The sequence below is a fragment of the Eupeodes corollae genome, chromosome 1, assembly GCF_945859685.1.
Source record: "Eupeodes corollae chromosome 1, idEupCoro1.1, whole genome shotgun sequence".
NCBI classification, from domain to species: domain Eukaryota; kingdom Metazoa; phylum Arthropoda; class Insecta; order Diptera; family Syrphidae; genus Eupeodes; species Eupeodes corollae.
The window spans coordinates 271,292,358-271,311,436 of NC_079147.1; the positions used below are offsets into that span (position 1 = coordinate 271,292,358).

Here is a 19,079-nt window from a genome sequence, read left to right on the forward strand (position 1 = left end):
AAACGACGTTTTTTTATAATAGAGGCTTGAGATAATGAAAAAAAGTTTAACAAAATCTTCATATTTTGTTCAACTTTCTTTTTATATATTAAAATCATTTTGAATTGGTTAGAATTCATTTTATTTTCACAAATAATTTGAGAAGAACATAACTTTTTGCTCACAAATTTTGTCATCAATACAAAATTTGACAGCCGGTGTTAAACAAATTTAAATGGAACGATTTTCGGGTTTTCGAAAACTTTTTGCCGAAAACCCGGTTATGTGTTTGGTGTGAAAAGGCTTTAAGGGTCCCGGAAATAGCGAACGAATGTCTTTATGAATCCTAGGATCCTATTAACTTTCTTAACTATATGTAGCTTAAGAGCTCGTTAAAATTAAACTTGGGATCAAGAAGAATCCCTAAATCAGAGAACACATAATATTTACTTAAATGAGATATACATACAATTGTGTTCATAAAAATAGCTCTCCAAATAAAACAAAAAGGCCTTTAATATCAACGTTATAATATATTTCATTAAACTTCTAATAACAAACTAAAATATTTTATTCATAAAAACAGAAAATAATTATTATCGATTTTTTACCGTTAGCTTTGTCACAGTAAAAATCGGTTTGGCTGTTCAAAAAAATAGCAATGCATGACAAAGTACTGGATCTATTACGTAAGAAGTAAGACAAATAATGTAAGCTTACAATTAGTACTTTGTTGCATAACCATTGTTTTTTATGACTGCTTCACATCTACGTGGCATCGAGTCCACTAAAACCTGACAACTCTCGACTGGTATTGCGTTCCACGAATCAATCACTGCTTCCTACAATTCCTTAGAATTCTTGGGTTTTGTTTTATGAACTGCGTTCTTAACATCCCCCCACAAATTTTCGATGGGGTTAAGGTCGGGCGATTGAGCGGGACACTCCATGACGGATAACTTCTTCTGCGCAAACCATTATTTTGCATTTTTTGACGTATGCTTTGGGTCATAGTCTTGTTGGTATACCAAACCAACGGCATTTCTTTTTCAGCATAGGAAAACATAACCTCCTCGAGAATTTTCACATAGTCGGTTGCATCCCTTACACCCCCGATAGGATAAATAGGCCCGATCCCGTAATATGTACCATGCTTTACTGTTTCTATAGTGTACCGTGGATCGATTTCTGCATTTTAGGGTCTTTCACATATTCCCGACGACCCTTGGTCCCAAAAAGGACGACTTTGCTTTCATCGCTCCACAGAACTTCCCTCCATTTCTCTTTTGCCTAATCTCCATGCGCTCTAACAAACTCCATTCTCTTGGCCACATGCTTTTCGTTTCGTCAAGAATGGTACCTTGCGTGGACTTTGGGCTGGTAACTTCGCTTATAAAAGACGTCTTCGTATTGTGACAGGGTTAACAGACAGTTGAAGTCCATTTCTTATTTTCCTAGAGCCTATGAAAGGATTCTGTTTTGCTAACTGAATATTTTTTGTGTCAGTTCTTTCAGTAGTCATCCTTTTAGGCCTAGATTTTTCAGTTTGTTTTGCCATTTTAAGGCGTTACTGACCATTTTTGCTGAGCAGCCTTGGTTGTCTTGAATATTTTGTTAGGTTTTTTCCTCCAAACGCAGTTTTCTAATAAGTTTTCGAATTTGTTCGGTGCAGTGTCTTGACCGTCCTATTGTTTATTTTTGAGCTAATATTTATTAATTTTTTTGTGCTAGTACGTACTTAAAACTTTATATAGTAAAAAATTCACTTAACGAAAAATAAAAAAAAATTAATTTTTAACACTTTTTACTTATAAAATCAAGAGCACTGCTATTTTTATGAACATTCTATATCCAGAGAGCTCAAGCTAAAAGTCACGTATATGAATACGAAAGACCGTTAGATGCAAGTAACATGATCATATTTTTTGTAAGAATTTCCATTATTTAAATAATTGACAATATAATAAAATGTGACCAGCACTGCTATTTTTATGAACACAACTGTATATGTAAGTATTAGTAGCAAGTATGATAACGTTTCGCTTTATAATATCTTAAAGGCGATTCTTCATAGAGAGAACTAGTTTTGAAGTGACCTCCGGCGAAATTTTGTTCCATTCTTACAGTATAACTGCGTTTAGCTGGTTCTTATTACTTATTTTTGATTCTCTTATCTTTCTTTGCAAATGTTTGTTTTTATCCATTGTCTTTTCTAAAAAAAAACTGGACCCCATAGCTCCCCAGACCATAACATTTCCGCCTGCATGTTTTACCGTTGATTAGAAATTCTTCACATCTAATGCTGTTTCCTCCACACAAATCTTCGACCGTCCGACCCAAACACATTAAACTTGCTCTCGTCAAGGAATAACACATTCTTCCAAAAATGCCTTTGAAATCTAGGGTTTTTTGTACCGTGCGACCATTATATCCCTTTGAATGCAGAAAGTTCCGTACAGTTTGAGGGTTAAGCGATATTCCATCATTTGCTTGAATGTCAGCAGCTATTTTAGGAGCACTTAACTTGGGATCAGCCTTTTCCATTCTTTCAATTTTTTGTTCAATATGAGCGTCTGTTATTTCTTTTCGACCTCTTCCTGGAGCTACTTCAAAGCTTTTATTTTTCAAATAATTTCTTAATACATATTGAACTGTAGACCGTGGTCTACCAATAGTTGACGATATCTCAGCATAACTTTTTCCGTCAAATCAGTTTTCACACTTCAAGAGGTACTTTTTTACGAGAAGCCTCCATTTTTAAAATAAACTTCCCAAAATTATACATCAAGATCAATACATCAAGGCATACTGATCCTAGATCTCTCAATGTCATTACAGTACACAATTTACATTTCAAAAAGAACCGTTATTTCCGTTTTGTTAGAGAAAAGAGCAGTGTAAGAACATTTGTTTCATGTACGAGCAATTTTTTGACATTCCTGGCAAAATTCTACTAACGGTAAAAAAAAACTATGAGGCAAACCTACCTCGTGCAATTTTTTGATGTAGTGTAAGTACAATAGACTTGAGCAGTTTCCTTATAAATAATAATTTAACTATACATAGGTCTGTTGTTCATTATTTAGTTTTAAGGACCTTTCTTCTGCACAGGTATAATGAATCCACTTTTCCAGATATTAGGAATGATATGACGGATATGATTTATAAGCACACATTTTTGATGGTACACCATCAGGGCGATTAAAACACTTATCCAACTTCATGATTCCCTGTGCAACAGTATCTTCGTTTATTTTAAAATTAATTGAATATAATTGAGGAAAATTCACTCCAGAAAAGGAAGTGTAAGAACTGTTGTCATAGTTTGTATCTATGAAAGCTTCTTTGAAGAAGTACATTGTACATTGCCGAATCATATTCAGTGATGGGATTACTTTCGAGGCTCTGTTAATAAACAGAATTATCGAAGTGTAGTTCTAAAAATTCAAACTTGCCTATTGGAAAGACTTTCCATTCTAAACTTGTCACGGGATGGACTTTGATCGGAATTTACTTATACAATAATAAAGCTACGAGAAAGGGACAGAAAGTTTCCTGATCTTATTACTTTACGAAGAGGTGATTGCAGTTGACCACAAACCTTTGCAATTTAAAACGTTGACATTTTTTTTTTGGGGCTTTAAAAAATGGTGTATTTGTAAAATTATTATGGATTAACACACGGAATTTTTTTTTAAATATAAAAATGAAACCCCTTATTGGAAAACTTTTATTAGGTATCTTCTTTGACATATCAGTTCAAGGGTTAGAAGAAGCTTATCTCATATTTTAACAAACAAACTATCAAAACTTTTTGATGGCTTAGTCAAGGTACTTTGGAACTAATTCCTTACATATTTTCGTTTAGCCAATGGCTCATAGTGTGATGGTTAATATTGTGCTTCTAAACGTTTCTTGAAGGGTATTGTTTCTTAGGAGCATTGACAAATCCTTCCAGAGAAATTCTTGCCATTGAAAAGTGCTTTCTAATATTACCCGTTTATTCAGAATTAAAAACACTATCTTCCCCCACCCCTGAAACTACTCGAACACGGGAATTATGGGAAGTTGTAATTCAATAAGGTCTCGCCCATCTCTGTAGCCATTTGAATTAATTTATTGATAGGTCATTGTGGGATCTTTGGAACTGCTATATAAAAATAAGGACGGTAAACAATTTGAAAATATTTAGGTAATTGAAAATCTCTTTGCTATGAAGCTATCAACTTTATAATATTTGCATATTTCCACATTAAATTATCTTAAATTTCAAAACATTTCATTTTTAATAATGCTTTTTCTTAAGCTAAACTAATTTTGTCAACATGAAACTCAAAACCTATTTAGTTTACCAAATAATAAGAAAAACAAACAAGCTACTTCCTTTGATAAAAGTCGTGATCTACCTAACTATTTATATACCTACCTACTTAACTTCCAACTCCCTTCTCTTCTTTTTTTTTGTACTATCAAACCGACTAATGCCCCACATTAAATTTCATTATTTATTTTACCAAATCTTGTATTTACTTTAACAGAGAAACTCAGATTACTTTTAAGTGATTGCCTTCAAGATATTCCATTCATCAAATTGATGGCCCTTAGCGTCTCTCATAGCCCATCGTCGTTGTCGTCGCCATCATTGTCGTCGTAGAGCCTACTTATACGTAGTTCCCTTCGATTGCAATGTTTGTCTAATCTCATTTTTTCGTTTATCAAAAACACAACTTCTTCACTATCTTATCGTGGACGAAACAACCGAGGGAGACTAAACAAGCAAATCGAGTTGCTTAGGTACCCAATACCCATAGCCTAAGACCCACAAACCAAAAATAATGATTTCAAGGGCAAGACAGGCCACAACTTCAATTTTTATAGCCGTGAAATAAATTTCTAATTAGATTAGATAATAACCATCCAGCAGCGTTAAAGGTATTCAAAGAAGAAGTTAAGTAATTTTATAAGTTGGACTTACCTTTCTTGTGGCAATCTTTTGAGCTCGCTCATATCCAGTTCTAGGCGAAGATTAGACACTTCGCACACAAGTCGATCCCGATCTGCCGATACTTCCCGTAATTTCTCGCGAAGTGCGTAATTCTCACGAATCAATTCCTCGACATTCACCTTAACGTGATTGTTGATGGCCGCAACAACTTGTGGTTGTACTTGTTGGGGCTGTGCAGTTGCAGTTGCAGCTCCAGTTGAAACTGGAGGAGGCCCCGATGCCAATGGTAACTTTCCATCGAAGACAACTCCACCAGGCCCAGCAGTGCCACCATTTGGAAGCAGCATCATATTGCTGGCCATTAACAATGATTGCGTGGTCTGATGCAACAGGGCGGCTGCTGTATCAGTATCCATTTCCATTTCCAGGTCCAATTCGTTGGAGCTATTCAACACATCCTGAGTGGATTCAGGTGATGCTGATGGTTCACCACCAGAAGCACCTCCTTCACCCCCACCGTTGGCCATAGTTTCACTATCGCACATTATATTTGTTTAGATTGGATTATTTTTTCAACACTCTTTATTTTTCAGATACGAATTGAATGTGAAGGCTCTGATGAAGGACCTCCGCGGGAGGTCGCGTAAGAAATTACCTAAAACACACACTCTCACTGAGAAGTCGAGGAGCAAGAGGAGGAGAAGCCCGAGCTCAACAACCAAAGAACACACTCTTCAACTTCAACAAACACAACTTTTAATTTGTGACTTGCACTTCACTTCACTTCGCTTCACTTTTGTTGTTTAGGGATAATTCCCTGGTTTTGTATTATTATTTTTTTTTTTTTTTGACAGGAAAACTCTTTTCGAATTTATTTTAAAATTCAAATTGGTTTACCTACATTTTCGAGATATTCAATAAAATTTTTCAGTCGATTCAAACACGATTCCTAAAAATTGTCTGTATTCAAAAATACAGAAAAGAAGAATGTCGCGCGTTTTTATTTTGGATTATTTGTTTTTGGTCGACGACACGACGACGACGTTGGTTTGGTTTTGCAGGAAAACACTCACGAAACACGATTTTCAAAGCGCAGCACATCCGACGTTAAATAAACCGGAATGGAGAATGACAGAAAATATAAAATACAAAATGCACAAATTCAGCTAGCAGACAATTTTTTGAACAACTACGAACGGCGATGTAGAGAATAGGAATAAAAAACGGTAGTTTGTGGAATGATTTGGGAAAAAATTCAACAAAAATTATTGAAGAACTGGTTTTGTGTTATTTTTGTATGTATTCTAGTCTCTTTTACTCATTTGAAGTTGTGAAAAGATTTTTGTTATATTCTCTATTGGATAAAAGAGATGAATATATTTTCGGAATGTTAGAAGTGGAAACATGTTTTTGCTTTTTTTAAAATCTAGCAGCCATATATGGTTGGACTGTTTTAGTGCGTTGCGTAGGTTTTGTTTGCTTGTTTTGTTATTGTCGTTTTTTTGTTTTTTGTTTGGTTTTATTTTCATAGAGTAAAAAGAAACGTCAAAATTGAAGGATTTGTGAAGGGGAAAGTGAAAATGATGATATGGAATGGAACTGGAAATATTATGGGATGTGTTCGTTGATTGGGCATAGATTGTTGTTAGGGGTGATGCACAATAGTGTTTGCATTTTCAGAATTCATATTGATTTACAGAAATAGTCTGCAGAGGGAACCAAATATCGATTTAAACACTATTACCATTGTACATTATGTCAAAAACTTACTCCTAATCGACTCATTTATCAGCTTCTTATTCAAAGCAAATATACTACTAAAACCTCCGTTGAACATAATTTACTGCATTAATATCGTTAAATTAAAGCAGTCTAGTTGAATGAGGCTATTTTACCTTTTTTCTTTGGTTTTATATTGTATGAATACCCTTATAATGATTATACACAGTGCGAGTAATTAGGAAAGGAGGGTAGGATTTGAAAACATTGGTTTTGAATGTCTGCACATTGTAGTGAGTGGGAAATATTGAGTCTGGTAAAGCATTCCACATTCGTGTAGTGCGACTTAAAAAAGAATCTCTGTACTTTACACTACGACCGAATTTGGGGCTTAAGTTTCAGTTAGACAACGGACACCTATCGTTTTTAGAGCTCTATTTTTAATTCTGTAAAAGAGACTTAAGTGTGCTATAGGAGCACCTGCCCAAATATGGGAATACTCAAGTTTTGGACGAATATAGGCTTAACGCACATACCTAGGACTGATAGCTGTTCAGTCTCCTCGATGAATGTACCACTCATTGATAGTGGCATTGGGGGAGGGTTACGCTTTAGCGACAGTAGACAGCATTGAGTTTTCGAAGCATTAAATTCTACACGGTTTTTGATTCCCCATTGAACAATGTTGTCAAGATCAGAATTTAATGAGCTTATCATACGCTGCCGTTGGTAGTCCATATCCAAAGAACAAGGATGAGAATCTAGAAACGAATATGAAAAGCTGAGGGTACTGTCGTCCGCGAAACAATTTAGTGAGTTAGAAGTTTCAGACAAAAGATCATTTATAAAAATAAGGAAGAGTATCGGAGACAATATCGAGCCCTTGGGCACACCAGCGTTTATTTTGTGAATATCAGATTTGAACCTGTTCAATATTACTTGAATTGAACGGTCCGAAAGGTAATTTCTAACCCAACGAAGAATATATTCATCAACACCATATGCACGCATTTTCGAAAGAGAGCTTGATGCCAAACTCTATCAAATGCTTTTGAAATATCAAGTGCAATAATCTTTCTTTCTCCAAAACGATGTAAAGATTTGTTCCACTGTTCGGTGAGTTAATCATAAGATCACCAGTGGACCTATTGCAACAAAGGCCATACTGCCGGTTATTAAGAAGCTTCTCAGCGTTTTGAAAACCTTTGAAAGAAGGAATGTACATGCAATTGGACGATAGTTAGATGGTGAGGACAATTCGCCTTTTTTAGGGACAGGCTGGAGAAGTCCAGTTTTCCATCCACTCGAAAAGAGACCTGTAGAATAGGACAGATGGAAAGCTTACTCAGTGGTTTTGCTAGCGAGGAAGAACACCTCTTTAGAACAATAGCGGGGATACTGTCCGGGCCAGCAGATTTGTGAATGTCAAGATTTTTAACTACTCTAGTAACTGAACGAATGCGAAAGAAGCTTCGTCCCATTAAATCGTTAACGTTTTCAAGTACAAGAGTGATGTCACTCACTGGCAGCATCGAATTAACAGCAAACTGTGTTGCAAGCAAATTGGCTTTATCAATCAAGCTTACATAGGGACTGTCATTGAAAGCGAGCTTCGGAACCGACGAAGACGTGGTGTTTTGTACGTTTTTTACAAATGACCAGAAATGTTTACTACCTTTGGGACATTGTAAAAATGTTTCCCGTAATTTCTGGTCATGCAAAAATTTAATGTGTCGTATATGTCCGTTACAGGTCTTTCTAGCTTGTTTGAACTTATTCCCATTTTCCTCAGTTGGGTTGATTTTGTAATTCCGGAAACTTACATTTTTGATCCTAATAACCTCTTTACAGCTCGAATCAAAGTATGAGTTTTCTTTGGTATTGATAGATTTTACCCTATTCGGGATAAAATTTCTCATTGCACAAAGAATTATATTTGTAATCATATCTGCACTAGAATCCACGTCGCTATCGAGGAAACATAGTGACCAGTTAAAGTTCCTGAAGAATTCATTGGCTTTGTCATATTGCCAAACGGGTCTCGTATGGGTTTTAACTTTAACTGGCGTTTTTTGGCATCAGAAATTTGCAGATATGACACTGGAGTCTACACTTACCATCAATGTTTGACACAGCTGCTGTTCACAAAGAAATCTGGCAGTTCTGTTCAGTTGAAAACAGGTTGAAGGTATATTCTAGTACAATTTCACTTAAGTCTATAAAAACATCATCTATTTCAATGGGTGGTTTTATTCCAACATACAGCAAGATATCGAAATATTGATCGATGATCGATGCTCAAGGCTATTGACACTATGATTTTTGTTTTATATTTTTGTCATCATTTTGTTTATTTTGGACGTTTTATAGATTAACTATCAGCTTACACGTGTTTATTTTTAGACTTTAGGCTATCGTTTCAAAATAAGTTTGAATTTTCTATGAATAAGATAAACTGTAGTTTACTTTAGCAAAGACAAAGTCATAACTAATCAGAAAACTATGTATAAGGCCCAATGTGTCCATGGACAACTTTAGACGTATTTAAACAATCTTCATTTATTAAATTTCTTCCTTAGTAAGTCAAATATTTTTCTAAATTCTGAAATAAGACGAATTTTAAGTTGGTAAAAGTAGAACTCATTATTTTACTAAGAAGAAAAACATTTAATGTTATTTAGAAAGGCCGAATCATAATATCTTGTCAAAAATGTTGGCATTTCATGTTGTTGATTGGAATAAACATGAGAAAAGAAATAATTAGGTAAGGTTGTTTGTACTTAACAGAGCAGTGATCTGATAACAGATCAACATGATATTTGTCTCTGAGATGTTGAGATATGTTTCTAAAATAGTTTGCCTTACAGTCAGAAATTAATTAATGTTTTCTAATCGTGATTAAAAACAATCGATTGAGTAGCGCTTTTTTCGGAACTGTTCCAACCGATCTAGATAAATCTTTTTTTTTACAATTATCTCAGTACTAAAGACATTAGGGCACCTTAACAAAATCAAACAAATTCAAAGCATCTTTAAAAAAAATCGAAAACATTGTACATATTTTATTTGTGAATTTTTCTTAAATGTAATCAATTAAGAAACAGGTACATAATAATAACCACTTACTCCAACCTACTGAACCAAAAGAGCTCTGCTCCATCTTGCACCATGATTGTCCTGATTGTAAAGCACTATCCACTGCTCTTCGTCTGACGTGGTATATTAGTGGATCCGCCAATCTTTCGGTATCAGCCGGCATCTATCGAGAAAGAGGAATACCTCTGGTGGAATGAAGCGTGCACTTTTAAAATAATGGTTGTTCAGATAGAAGACCAACAAATTAAATTGTTGTTTGAAGACATAGCTCTCGCAATGCGTCTTCGAACGAGTTTATCAAGAAATTGTTAATTCTGTGTTGACTTGTCGGAATAATAATTAACAAAGACGATTTAGCTGATCCAACCATAAACGATCCTCAGCTGTATGAGGCCATGTAGCAACAATTTACTCTTGGGTTAAGCGCCTACTGCTGTAAAACAGCCGTTTTTTTCAAAACTAAGGCTCTTCTGACCCTGGTCAGAAGAGCATATACAGTCCTACGCCCTAACCATCACGCACTAACCATTAGAAAGCATATAAAAAGGCAAAATTATCAAAATGTTCCTTTTAAGCTACAAAAATATTATTTTTGCTTCTAAGAGAATAAAAGACCAATTAAGAAAAGATTCGGACATTTTTCTATCTTCTTAAATTACCACGAATAGAAAAGCGTAAAATAGACCCAGAAACTAGTTTATACTTTATTCAATTTTAAATTTATAATAATTACAAAGTTTACAATATTGCTTAACTCAATCTTATTGAGACATGGCCTTGGCTCCCACCTCCGATGCGGTCAAAGTAGACCTTTTGATCTTCATAAGGGTAGTGCATATACTACGAAAAGCAAAACTTTAATATTTCAAATTCTGTAACACTCCTCTAGTTTTAAATACAGTTTCCATCTCGAAAATAGTTGAGTTAATTTAAGTCATAGTTAAGTTGGCAGTAAAATTATCTGTATCACTCTCTTACGCTTTGTAATTAAACCAACCTTTTTACAGTTTTTTCCAAATGCCTTATGAAGATGTACAAATTGTCTTGCCAATCTTTGATATTGTTGACCGAACCATTAAGTTGTTATAAGGTCCCACTTTTTATAAAACAAAGTTATTGACGAGAGTTTTGTCGAACGGTTTTCCGGATGAGATGCAGCCTTAATAACATAATCAAAGTGAAGCTTCAAAGTTGAAATAAATAGTGGAGACATAAAAGCCTATAATTTGGGGAACTAAACGGAAGATTAAATATTCGTTTCAGAAAATCTAAGAAGATTTTCATCATCTTCATTTAGCTGATAACCCCAAACTTGAGCGGCGCATAAAACAAAACTGCCTCTAACAGTTTTTATTTCACACTAAAACTGACTTCATTCGTACTCATACAGGCCTTCCATGTACTTTTAAGTGCTTCTTTGCTAATTGAAGCTAGTTGGAAGGATTTTTATTCAAATTTAAGTTTAAGGTTATTTTCATTCCTAGATACCTATACTCCTTAACGATTTCAATATCTTTTCTAGTGAATTTTTACATTTCGTTTCTGGCAGAACTTTCCAGCTTTCCGGCCTATTTTTTTGTGGACTTACTCCAGTTCACTGTAAGATTCCAAATCTCACAATATTTTTCAAGTTCAAAAATCCTGTGACTTGGGGGTTGTCCGATAAGGAAACTATATCATCAGCATACATTAGTACTTCAATCCTCCTTCTGGCCCACAAAATTCCAACACAAAGCACTTCATTTAGATCATCAAGAAACAGGATGGACTAGAGGGCACTTTCACACACCCCTCTTTTACATCCATTGTTGTGTTTCAAACCATTCTGACAGATGCTTCCCATTCCATACCGCTGGTTTTCTGTCCAAGTACGAGAGCTTAAGACCATCAAGCATTCTAGTTGAAATTCCCATCAAAGAAAGTTTGAAGAATAGTGTCCTTCAATCGATAGAATCAAAAGCGGTTTTGAAGTCGAAATAAAAAGTATATAGTTTCCTACATTGATCCCGAAACGACTGCCTAATACTTATAAGGATGAAAATTTGGTCAATTCTTGAATGATGTTGTCTAAAACCAGCCTGAAAATAGTTTTATTATTATTTTGTGTAACTTTTAAGTAAATCTGTATTTTCAAGAAAAATTGATTAATTTTTTTTTTCAAAAGCAAAGTTGGTCTCAAACCAATTTGGCATTTTTTCTTTGGATGAAAATTATAATAATTTATATTGTTTACCACCTCTGTCCATCAACTCCTACCCTCACCTCCCTGTGGTGAAAATTGGGTTCCTACTGGAGATTGGGTTCCAACTCCAATGGAATGTTGTTGGGGGCAGCAAACGATAGAGCCATGAAGAGGTGTTTCCACTACGGCACCTCTCCTTATCCCTACGGCAGTGAAGGAATTCCCGAGATGGAATCAAAGGTGTTGTCTACAGTTCCAGTAAGGCTGAACTACTTATATGATCTCTACGACTTATTCTTGTAGTTATACTAAGATATGGCCCTCCAGGTTGGGGGTTGTGCAGTGACGGTGCCGTGACTGCTACCGAGAAAACCAACAGCGCTTATTTGGATGCGGCTATCACACTTAGGCATCATCAAGGATCTACCACACAACGTCTTGATCAAAACGTCACAATCGACAGACGTCACTTTGAGGTAGTCAAGGACTTCGTAAACGCAGAAAACAACACCAGCGCTGAGATAAAACGAATAATAAGTCTTGCTAACCACTGTTTCTTTGGACTAAGAAAGCAATTGAGTTTGAAAGTCCTCTCTCGAAGGACCAAAGTGTCGCTATATAAGACCCTTATCATCCCCGTCCTGCTAAACAGTGCAGAAGCATGGACTATGACAAAAGCGGATGAAAGCACCCTGGGTCGTTCCGAGAGAAAATTTCTTCGTGTGATCTACTGTCCCGTATGCATCAAATGGGAGTGGAGGAGAAGATGGAACGACGAGCTGTACGGGCTGTACAGCGATGTAGACTTAGCCAGATGGGTAAAAATCCAACGACTACTGGATACTACTACGGCTGGGTCACGTAGAGAGCATGGAAACCAATGCTCCGGCCGAAAAGTCTTCGAACTAACACCCACAGGACAGCGCAATAGAGGAAGACCGCGAACCAGGTGGCGCGCACAAGTCGAAAGTGACCTCTCCCAACTTGGAGTGCTGGAGCTGGATGGAGAAGTTTGTTGGGTGAGGCCCTAGTTCACATAGGACTGTAGCGCCACCTTAAGTAAGTAAGCATGTTGTTTCTTATGTTTATTTAAATTTTAAATATTATTTTCCACTTATGAAGATAGTCATCGATAAATTATTTGTGAACACATCCTAAAACGATGTCATTTTTAAAAGTTATCACACTTAAACAATTAAAACTTTGTACAAAAAGCGTAACATCGCATTAAAATTATTCATAACTCGCTTCCCACATTAATGTTAAATTTGTATATGAAAAGGAATTAAGTTCCACAAACATGGTTCCATATCCTGCTTATTCTATTTCTATGTCACAAATCCAAGGCAGCAACCTCATTTTCGAGACTCGAACATAACAAAATGCCAATTTATGACAGTTTCGTTATGTCATACAACAATATCTCCGACTATCCTTTGTATATGATAAAACCCATATAAAAGGCTTATCATAATGGTTCAAATGTAGTTCGTCTTGTAGTTTGGTTTTACATTAAAACACACTCTCCGTTATGAAAACCATTTGTTTCCATCGTGTAAGCCCAGCATACATTCTATAACCCATTAAGTTCCAACTTAATGGTTCTTGTATTGGGAGCTTAACGAAAAATAACAAATTTGGTTTAGTCATAGGATATTTTTTCTGTAGCATAATTTTGGGCAATCAAATATAAGTTTAGTACATTTATGTTCGAAAATTAAACGGAAATTCAAGCCAAGAATGTTACATTGATTCATTTTTTGGGAAGACATGACTTCCGTTAAAATAATTTGTTTGTTCGGCTTTAAAACAATTTATTTTCTTTTTTAAAACCTTTCTACTGCCACCAAATTTGTTTTAAACAAAAACTAGAGTGATGAATCAGACAAATAGCTAGATAACTTTTAATCACTTACAAACAAGGCTAAGCCCTCTCTTTTCATATCTATTCATTCTCGTTACAAATCATGTTCCTCAAACCATCGTCAGAGTCTTAATCTTGTCTTATTTATGAATTTTCATAAAGAAATGAGAGGGAAGTATAAATGCTCTCCCAAAATGGCACCCATCATCAATCTTCCATATTTAACTGGGTATGAGAAAGCCCCTTACTTGAATCATGTCTTCTGGTCTTTGTCGGCTCTTTGAATCTTCTATACCTAATCCCCTCCTCAGACTATCTCGAAGCATGCATCAAAAATATTTTTGTCATGAAAACCAGAATCACAGCAGAAGCACTCCATCATTATCCCCAAAGTAAGCAAAGCATCATCCGAACACCGAGCCTAAATAACATCCAATCACAGGCCCAGTTCGGCAGTGCACAAAGATGATCATCCATCATCGTGCGTCACACTAAGAGCAGCCTTCTTCGTGTTCGAGTACTAATTAACCGCAGAGCGCGGCTTTTGAAGGCGTTAATGAGCAAAAATCATCCCAAAGTACAAGTATTGTATATAACTATATGATGGCTATAGAACGATGGAATCTTTTTATGATGATGATGATGGAAACAGCAATGGTGGTGTTGATGTTGCCTGCCGCCGACAAAACCTAACTCAGAGAGGGCTCCTTGGAGCTTTAATGGTGGAATATTATATTGGGACGCCTACTCCTATGACGATAGGGCTATATAAAAGATAAAGGATGATGTAAAATTTGTTTGGCGATCAAAGGAGCTGCATCTGCAGTGAAGTGATATCCCTGGGACGCGATCCGCCTCTTACCCTACCCATGTTATGTTCCGAGAGATATGCCTGGTCAGTGCCGATGATGATGTGTTTTCTATAAAAGGTGTCAATGGCGGTGTCGGAGTGTTGCGATTTTTGCGGCTCCGCATAACAGACTTATGTTTTCACCTCTCTTTGTGGCCGCTTGAGTGCAACCCTCTCTGTCGTAACTACTCTCAATATCCTTCGACACTTTTCTGGTCGCTTTATCTTTTCATTCTTTCCATTATGATGGAGTATATAAATCTTCTGATGGTGAGATGTTTGTCCCCGCTCTAAGTTGGTTCTATACCAAATGAAGATGATGGAGTTCTTTGCTTTTTGCAACACACATCATAACGTGGATGTGATTAATTTTGTTTTAGTTGGACAGAAGGGATTCGGAAGAGGACGCCCGCCATGGCAACCATGATGCAGTTAAGGAAAAATTCAGAAATGTTTGTTTTGTGCTTGGACTTGTTGCACGTGGTTAATTACTCATTATGGTCGGAGGGCGGAGATTTTGTTTAAGAAAAATGCAGATAAGATGCGGTTTTTGAGACGATGGATGAACAAGACGATGATGAATGTCATTTTTATGCGAAAAGTATGTTTATAAAGGAAGGAAGTTAAATTATGGCCGCTCACAATGGTGGCTTGATACTTAACTTATATATACAACCACAGACGTCAAGCATTAAAATGCTTTTAAAAAGGTGTTTCTTGAGGTTGGGGACCATTGTTTTGCTATAAAGGGCCACCTGGATATCAGTTAAATGCTAAGAACCTTCTTAGCTCGAAAGCAATCTATAACAATTGGTAAATGGGTGTATAATTATGCCCCACACATCCGATTAGTAACACAAAAACCTCATCCTTAAGTGCAGACAGAATTCACTCCCGTTTTTGTAAGCCTGTTATAAATGACCAAATCCGCAAACAACAAACTCAAACCTAAACTTATTGCTTCTGGCCACCCATGAATTTGAAGGCGATACACATCGACATCACAACTTCAGACCAGCAGCAACTTATACCACATATATACAATGCAGCAAATTCAATTGAACATAATAAAACTGCACAAGAATATCGAAATCAATTTTATTTTTTAACCACAACTTAAAAACCAGCAATTAACCGATCATCGATTGAAAATCGCCACCGGTCATCGCAGTCACACAGAAAACAAAAAAGTAAAAGATTTAAGGAGGAATCCAAGTGCCGAACCTCCTGCTGTGTTTCTTTTGTATAGTTTTAGCCAAATATGACAAATGCATTCGCATTCAGCGCGTTCGATGGAAATTGTAGCTTCCGATAAGCGCTCTCAGGACCACCATCGCAGCACAGACACTCCGAACTCTACACTCTACAACCAAAAAGAACATAAGGAATCCCAGAAGAAAACAACCATCATCACCAGTTTTTGGCCAAATGGTGAATGGGGCGCGTCACTAAACATCCGCCTCTTGTGAATTCCATTTGCATTTTGTTATTATTCGCTCATAATTCAAGCAGATGAGACGCCGCCGGCACTTATAATATAGTCTCTCAGCACCCTGGTATCCATCGGATGTGCAGTTTGTAATATCTCTAATTGCTGGTGGAACCAGAACCAGAACCAAAACCACACCACACCAACCCAACAAAAGAGCCCACCATCATCACACAGGCGCGGGTAACACTGACAAATCACATTGCAACAAACAACGCAGCAGGGTCAACAGTTTTTATTGATCACTCAGTGGTTATGAATTACAATCCTATATATCTCCAACACCGATCATCATCATCATCATTGGACTAAGAAGACGACTACAAGGTGCAGAGGATGAATAAATTCGCTGCTGCTTCAATCGAATTTGAAGTTCAAAAACTTGCCAAAGTGTGTAATTATTGTATATACATAGGTTAAGGTATTGGAGAATTTGAAAATTACAGACTTTTTCATTGAGCATTATTAATATTCAAAAGATTTGGTGTCTGTGGATGGTGATATAGCAGGACACCGCATATCACAAAACAAGTGAAATGAAATCAAGTTCGGAGGTCAGCTCTTTTGTTTTTCGTATTTTGCTTTATGACAAATGGATTTTGTTTTGTAAGTTGAAGGGTTTATGATTTGTTTGCAATATATTTTTAAGTGAATATACATAAATGTACATGATAAATATGAGAACTGCTAATCTGTTATGAATTTTGACAGGTATTTTATAACACAGAGGTGAGCAGAAATATTGTATAATAAATTTATGACAGCACAGCGGGTTGTTTGTTTTATTGTTATTTAATATTTGGGTTGGAGGATTAAAAATGATACTGTGAAATTAAAAATTTATAGTCGATACAAATTTCAGTGAAAGTGAAAGATGATCTTTTTTTTGAAACAGTAATTAGCTAACAGATTTTGAGACGTAATTTAGAGGTTTCAAGGTGTTACTTTCGGATTAAATCTATTTTCTCTAAAAAATACTAACATAATATAATATAAATCGACAACTAAGTTGAACAAAATTTAATACTTCCTTTTTAAACATGTGTAGAAAGAATCATAAGATCCCTCGCGGTCAAAGGTCATAAAAATCAGTTTTTTGTGATTTGCTCTGTTTTTATAGCTCCAATGTTATTAACATTATTCAAAACACGATTTGCGTTGGTTTTATCCTGGAAATTCTTTCATAAGATAAATTATTTCAAATAGACTACGAATGCAAAGTTTACGAAATTTTACAGAAACGTTAGCAGCAGTCAATTATGTATTTTGTTGGACTTAATGTTATGATTTTCGTATTGCTGATTTCTCCAAACTTAACAATCTTCTTAGCTCAGCCGACTTTGAATTAAGATCCCTCCACTTAACAGTTGAGTCCCTTACAAATTGGTTTTATTTGATTCGTTCGTACTGTATTGAAGAATCAGTACCGTTCTCTCGTAAAAAAAAAGATTTCACCTCTGCTCCCCCTTGGTACAACAGAGATCTCCGTAGCCTAAGAAATACCCGTAACAAGCTTTGAAAGATCTTTTTACAGTCCAAATCTAATACTGATCACAACAACTGTATGCATTCTCTGTCAAAGCCTCTAACTGCACTCTTTGAACTCTCTCTTTCCCAAGGTGTGTTTCCTCATATATGGAAAGATTCATTTTATTTCCCATTCATAAACAAGGCAATAAAACTGAAATTAGAATTATAGACCTATTGCTAAACTTTCATGCATTCCAAAACTTTTTGAAAGCTTAGTTTATGATTCCGTTTATTTCCATTGCAAGCCTTTATTCTCCCCCGCTCAACATGGTTTTCTTAAAGGTAGATCCACTACGACTAACTTAATTGAATTTATTTCCAAAGTTTTGTCAGCCCTTTTGAATGGCAAAGAAGTTGATGTTGTATACACTGATTACAGCAAAGCCTTTAATAAAATATACCATAAGATAATTTATCTAAAAAAAAAATGTTAAACTAGTGCTAAGTTAAGTTGAGTTATGATAGCTTGTATTGAGCTGAATGAATAAATAAGTGCTCTGTTTTGTCTTTTAGTTGTTTATCAAGTCCAACTGTTTTAAATTACTCTCTTGGAATTTATAAATTGGCCAAAATACTTATAACCTTGGTGTTATTTTTGATGTAAAATTGAGTTTTTAAATATTTCATATAATACTGCTATGTTTTTTGAAAACAAAAATTTTTCATTATTCTTACGTTTATTAAAATAAAAATTAACTTGATAGAAAAAATTCTAAGAAAAGTTATACATTTTAGAGTAGAATACTATAGAATATTCATTAAAGAAACTTGTGAAATAAGAATCAAAAGAGTGAAAGGCACTCTGACTTCAAAGCTTCACCACATTGGATTACAATAACATTGGTCATTCGTAAGTCTTAAGTATTATAATTTAAAGATCTTTCTTGGAGGATAGGGCAATCCTGGAAGATGAGTTAAGCAACACATATTTATCAAAAACAAAAGAAGGTTTCGGTGGATACGTTTACTCTAAACGACATAAAATACGTTTCTCATTCCGACTTCCCAATCATTTTAGCGTGTTCCAGGCGGAACTTTTGGCTAAAAAAGAAGAATAAAATGCGATATCACCATCTGATATCCGTATTTTCTCAGATAGTCAAGCCGCTATTAAATGTTTGACCTTGCTTCTACAAACTCTATAACAGTCCATAACTGCCGATCATCTCTAAAGGAGATGGCACAACAGTTTAACATTCACCTTTGCTAGGTTCGGGCCATAAAAACATTAAAGGAAATTGTAAGGCAGATGAACTCCCCAGAATTGGTACAGTATAAAACAATTTTGGCTAAACCTGGCATACCAATCGCTACATGCAAATTATTGCTAGTGCAAGACGCTATAAAGAAGGCAAACATCAGGTGGAATAACATCACCACATGTCAGGTCACGAAAAACATCTGGCCTGCACCAGATTTAAGGCA

General features: G+C 35.7%; 1 protein-coding gene across 2 annotated transcripts in view; it reads right to left on the reverse strand.

Moving 5' to 3' along the window:
- LOC129954253 (IQ motif and SEC7 domain-containing protein 1) overlaps nt 1-5,693 on the reverse strand; it is a 467,024-nt gene extending 461,331 nt beyond the window's left edge. For both annotated transcript variants that reach the window (XM_056068037.1, XM_056068036.1), the window contains exon 1: nt 4,955-5,693. In XM_056068037.1, coding sequence (XP_055924012.1) covers nt 4,955-5,469 — 515 coding nt within the window. In that variant the 5' untranslated portion in view covers nt 5,470-5,693. The remainder of the gene's footprint in view (nt 1-4,954) is intronic.
- Between the last annotated feature and the right edge of the window lie 13,386 nt (nt 5,694-19,079).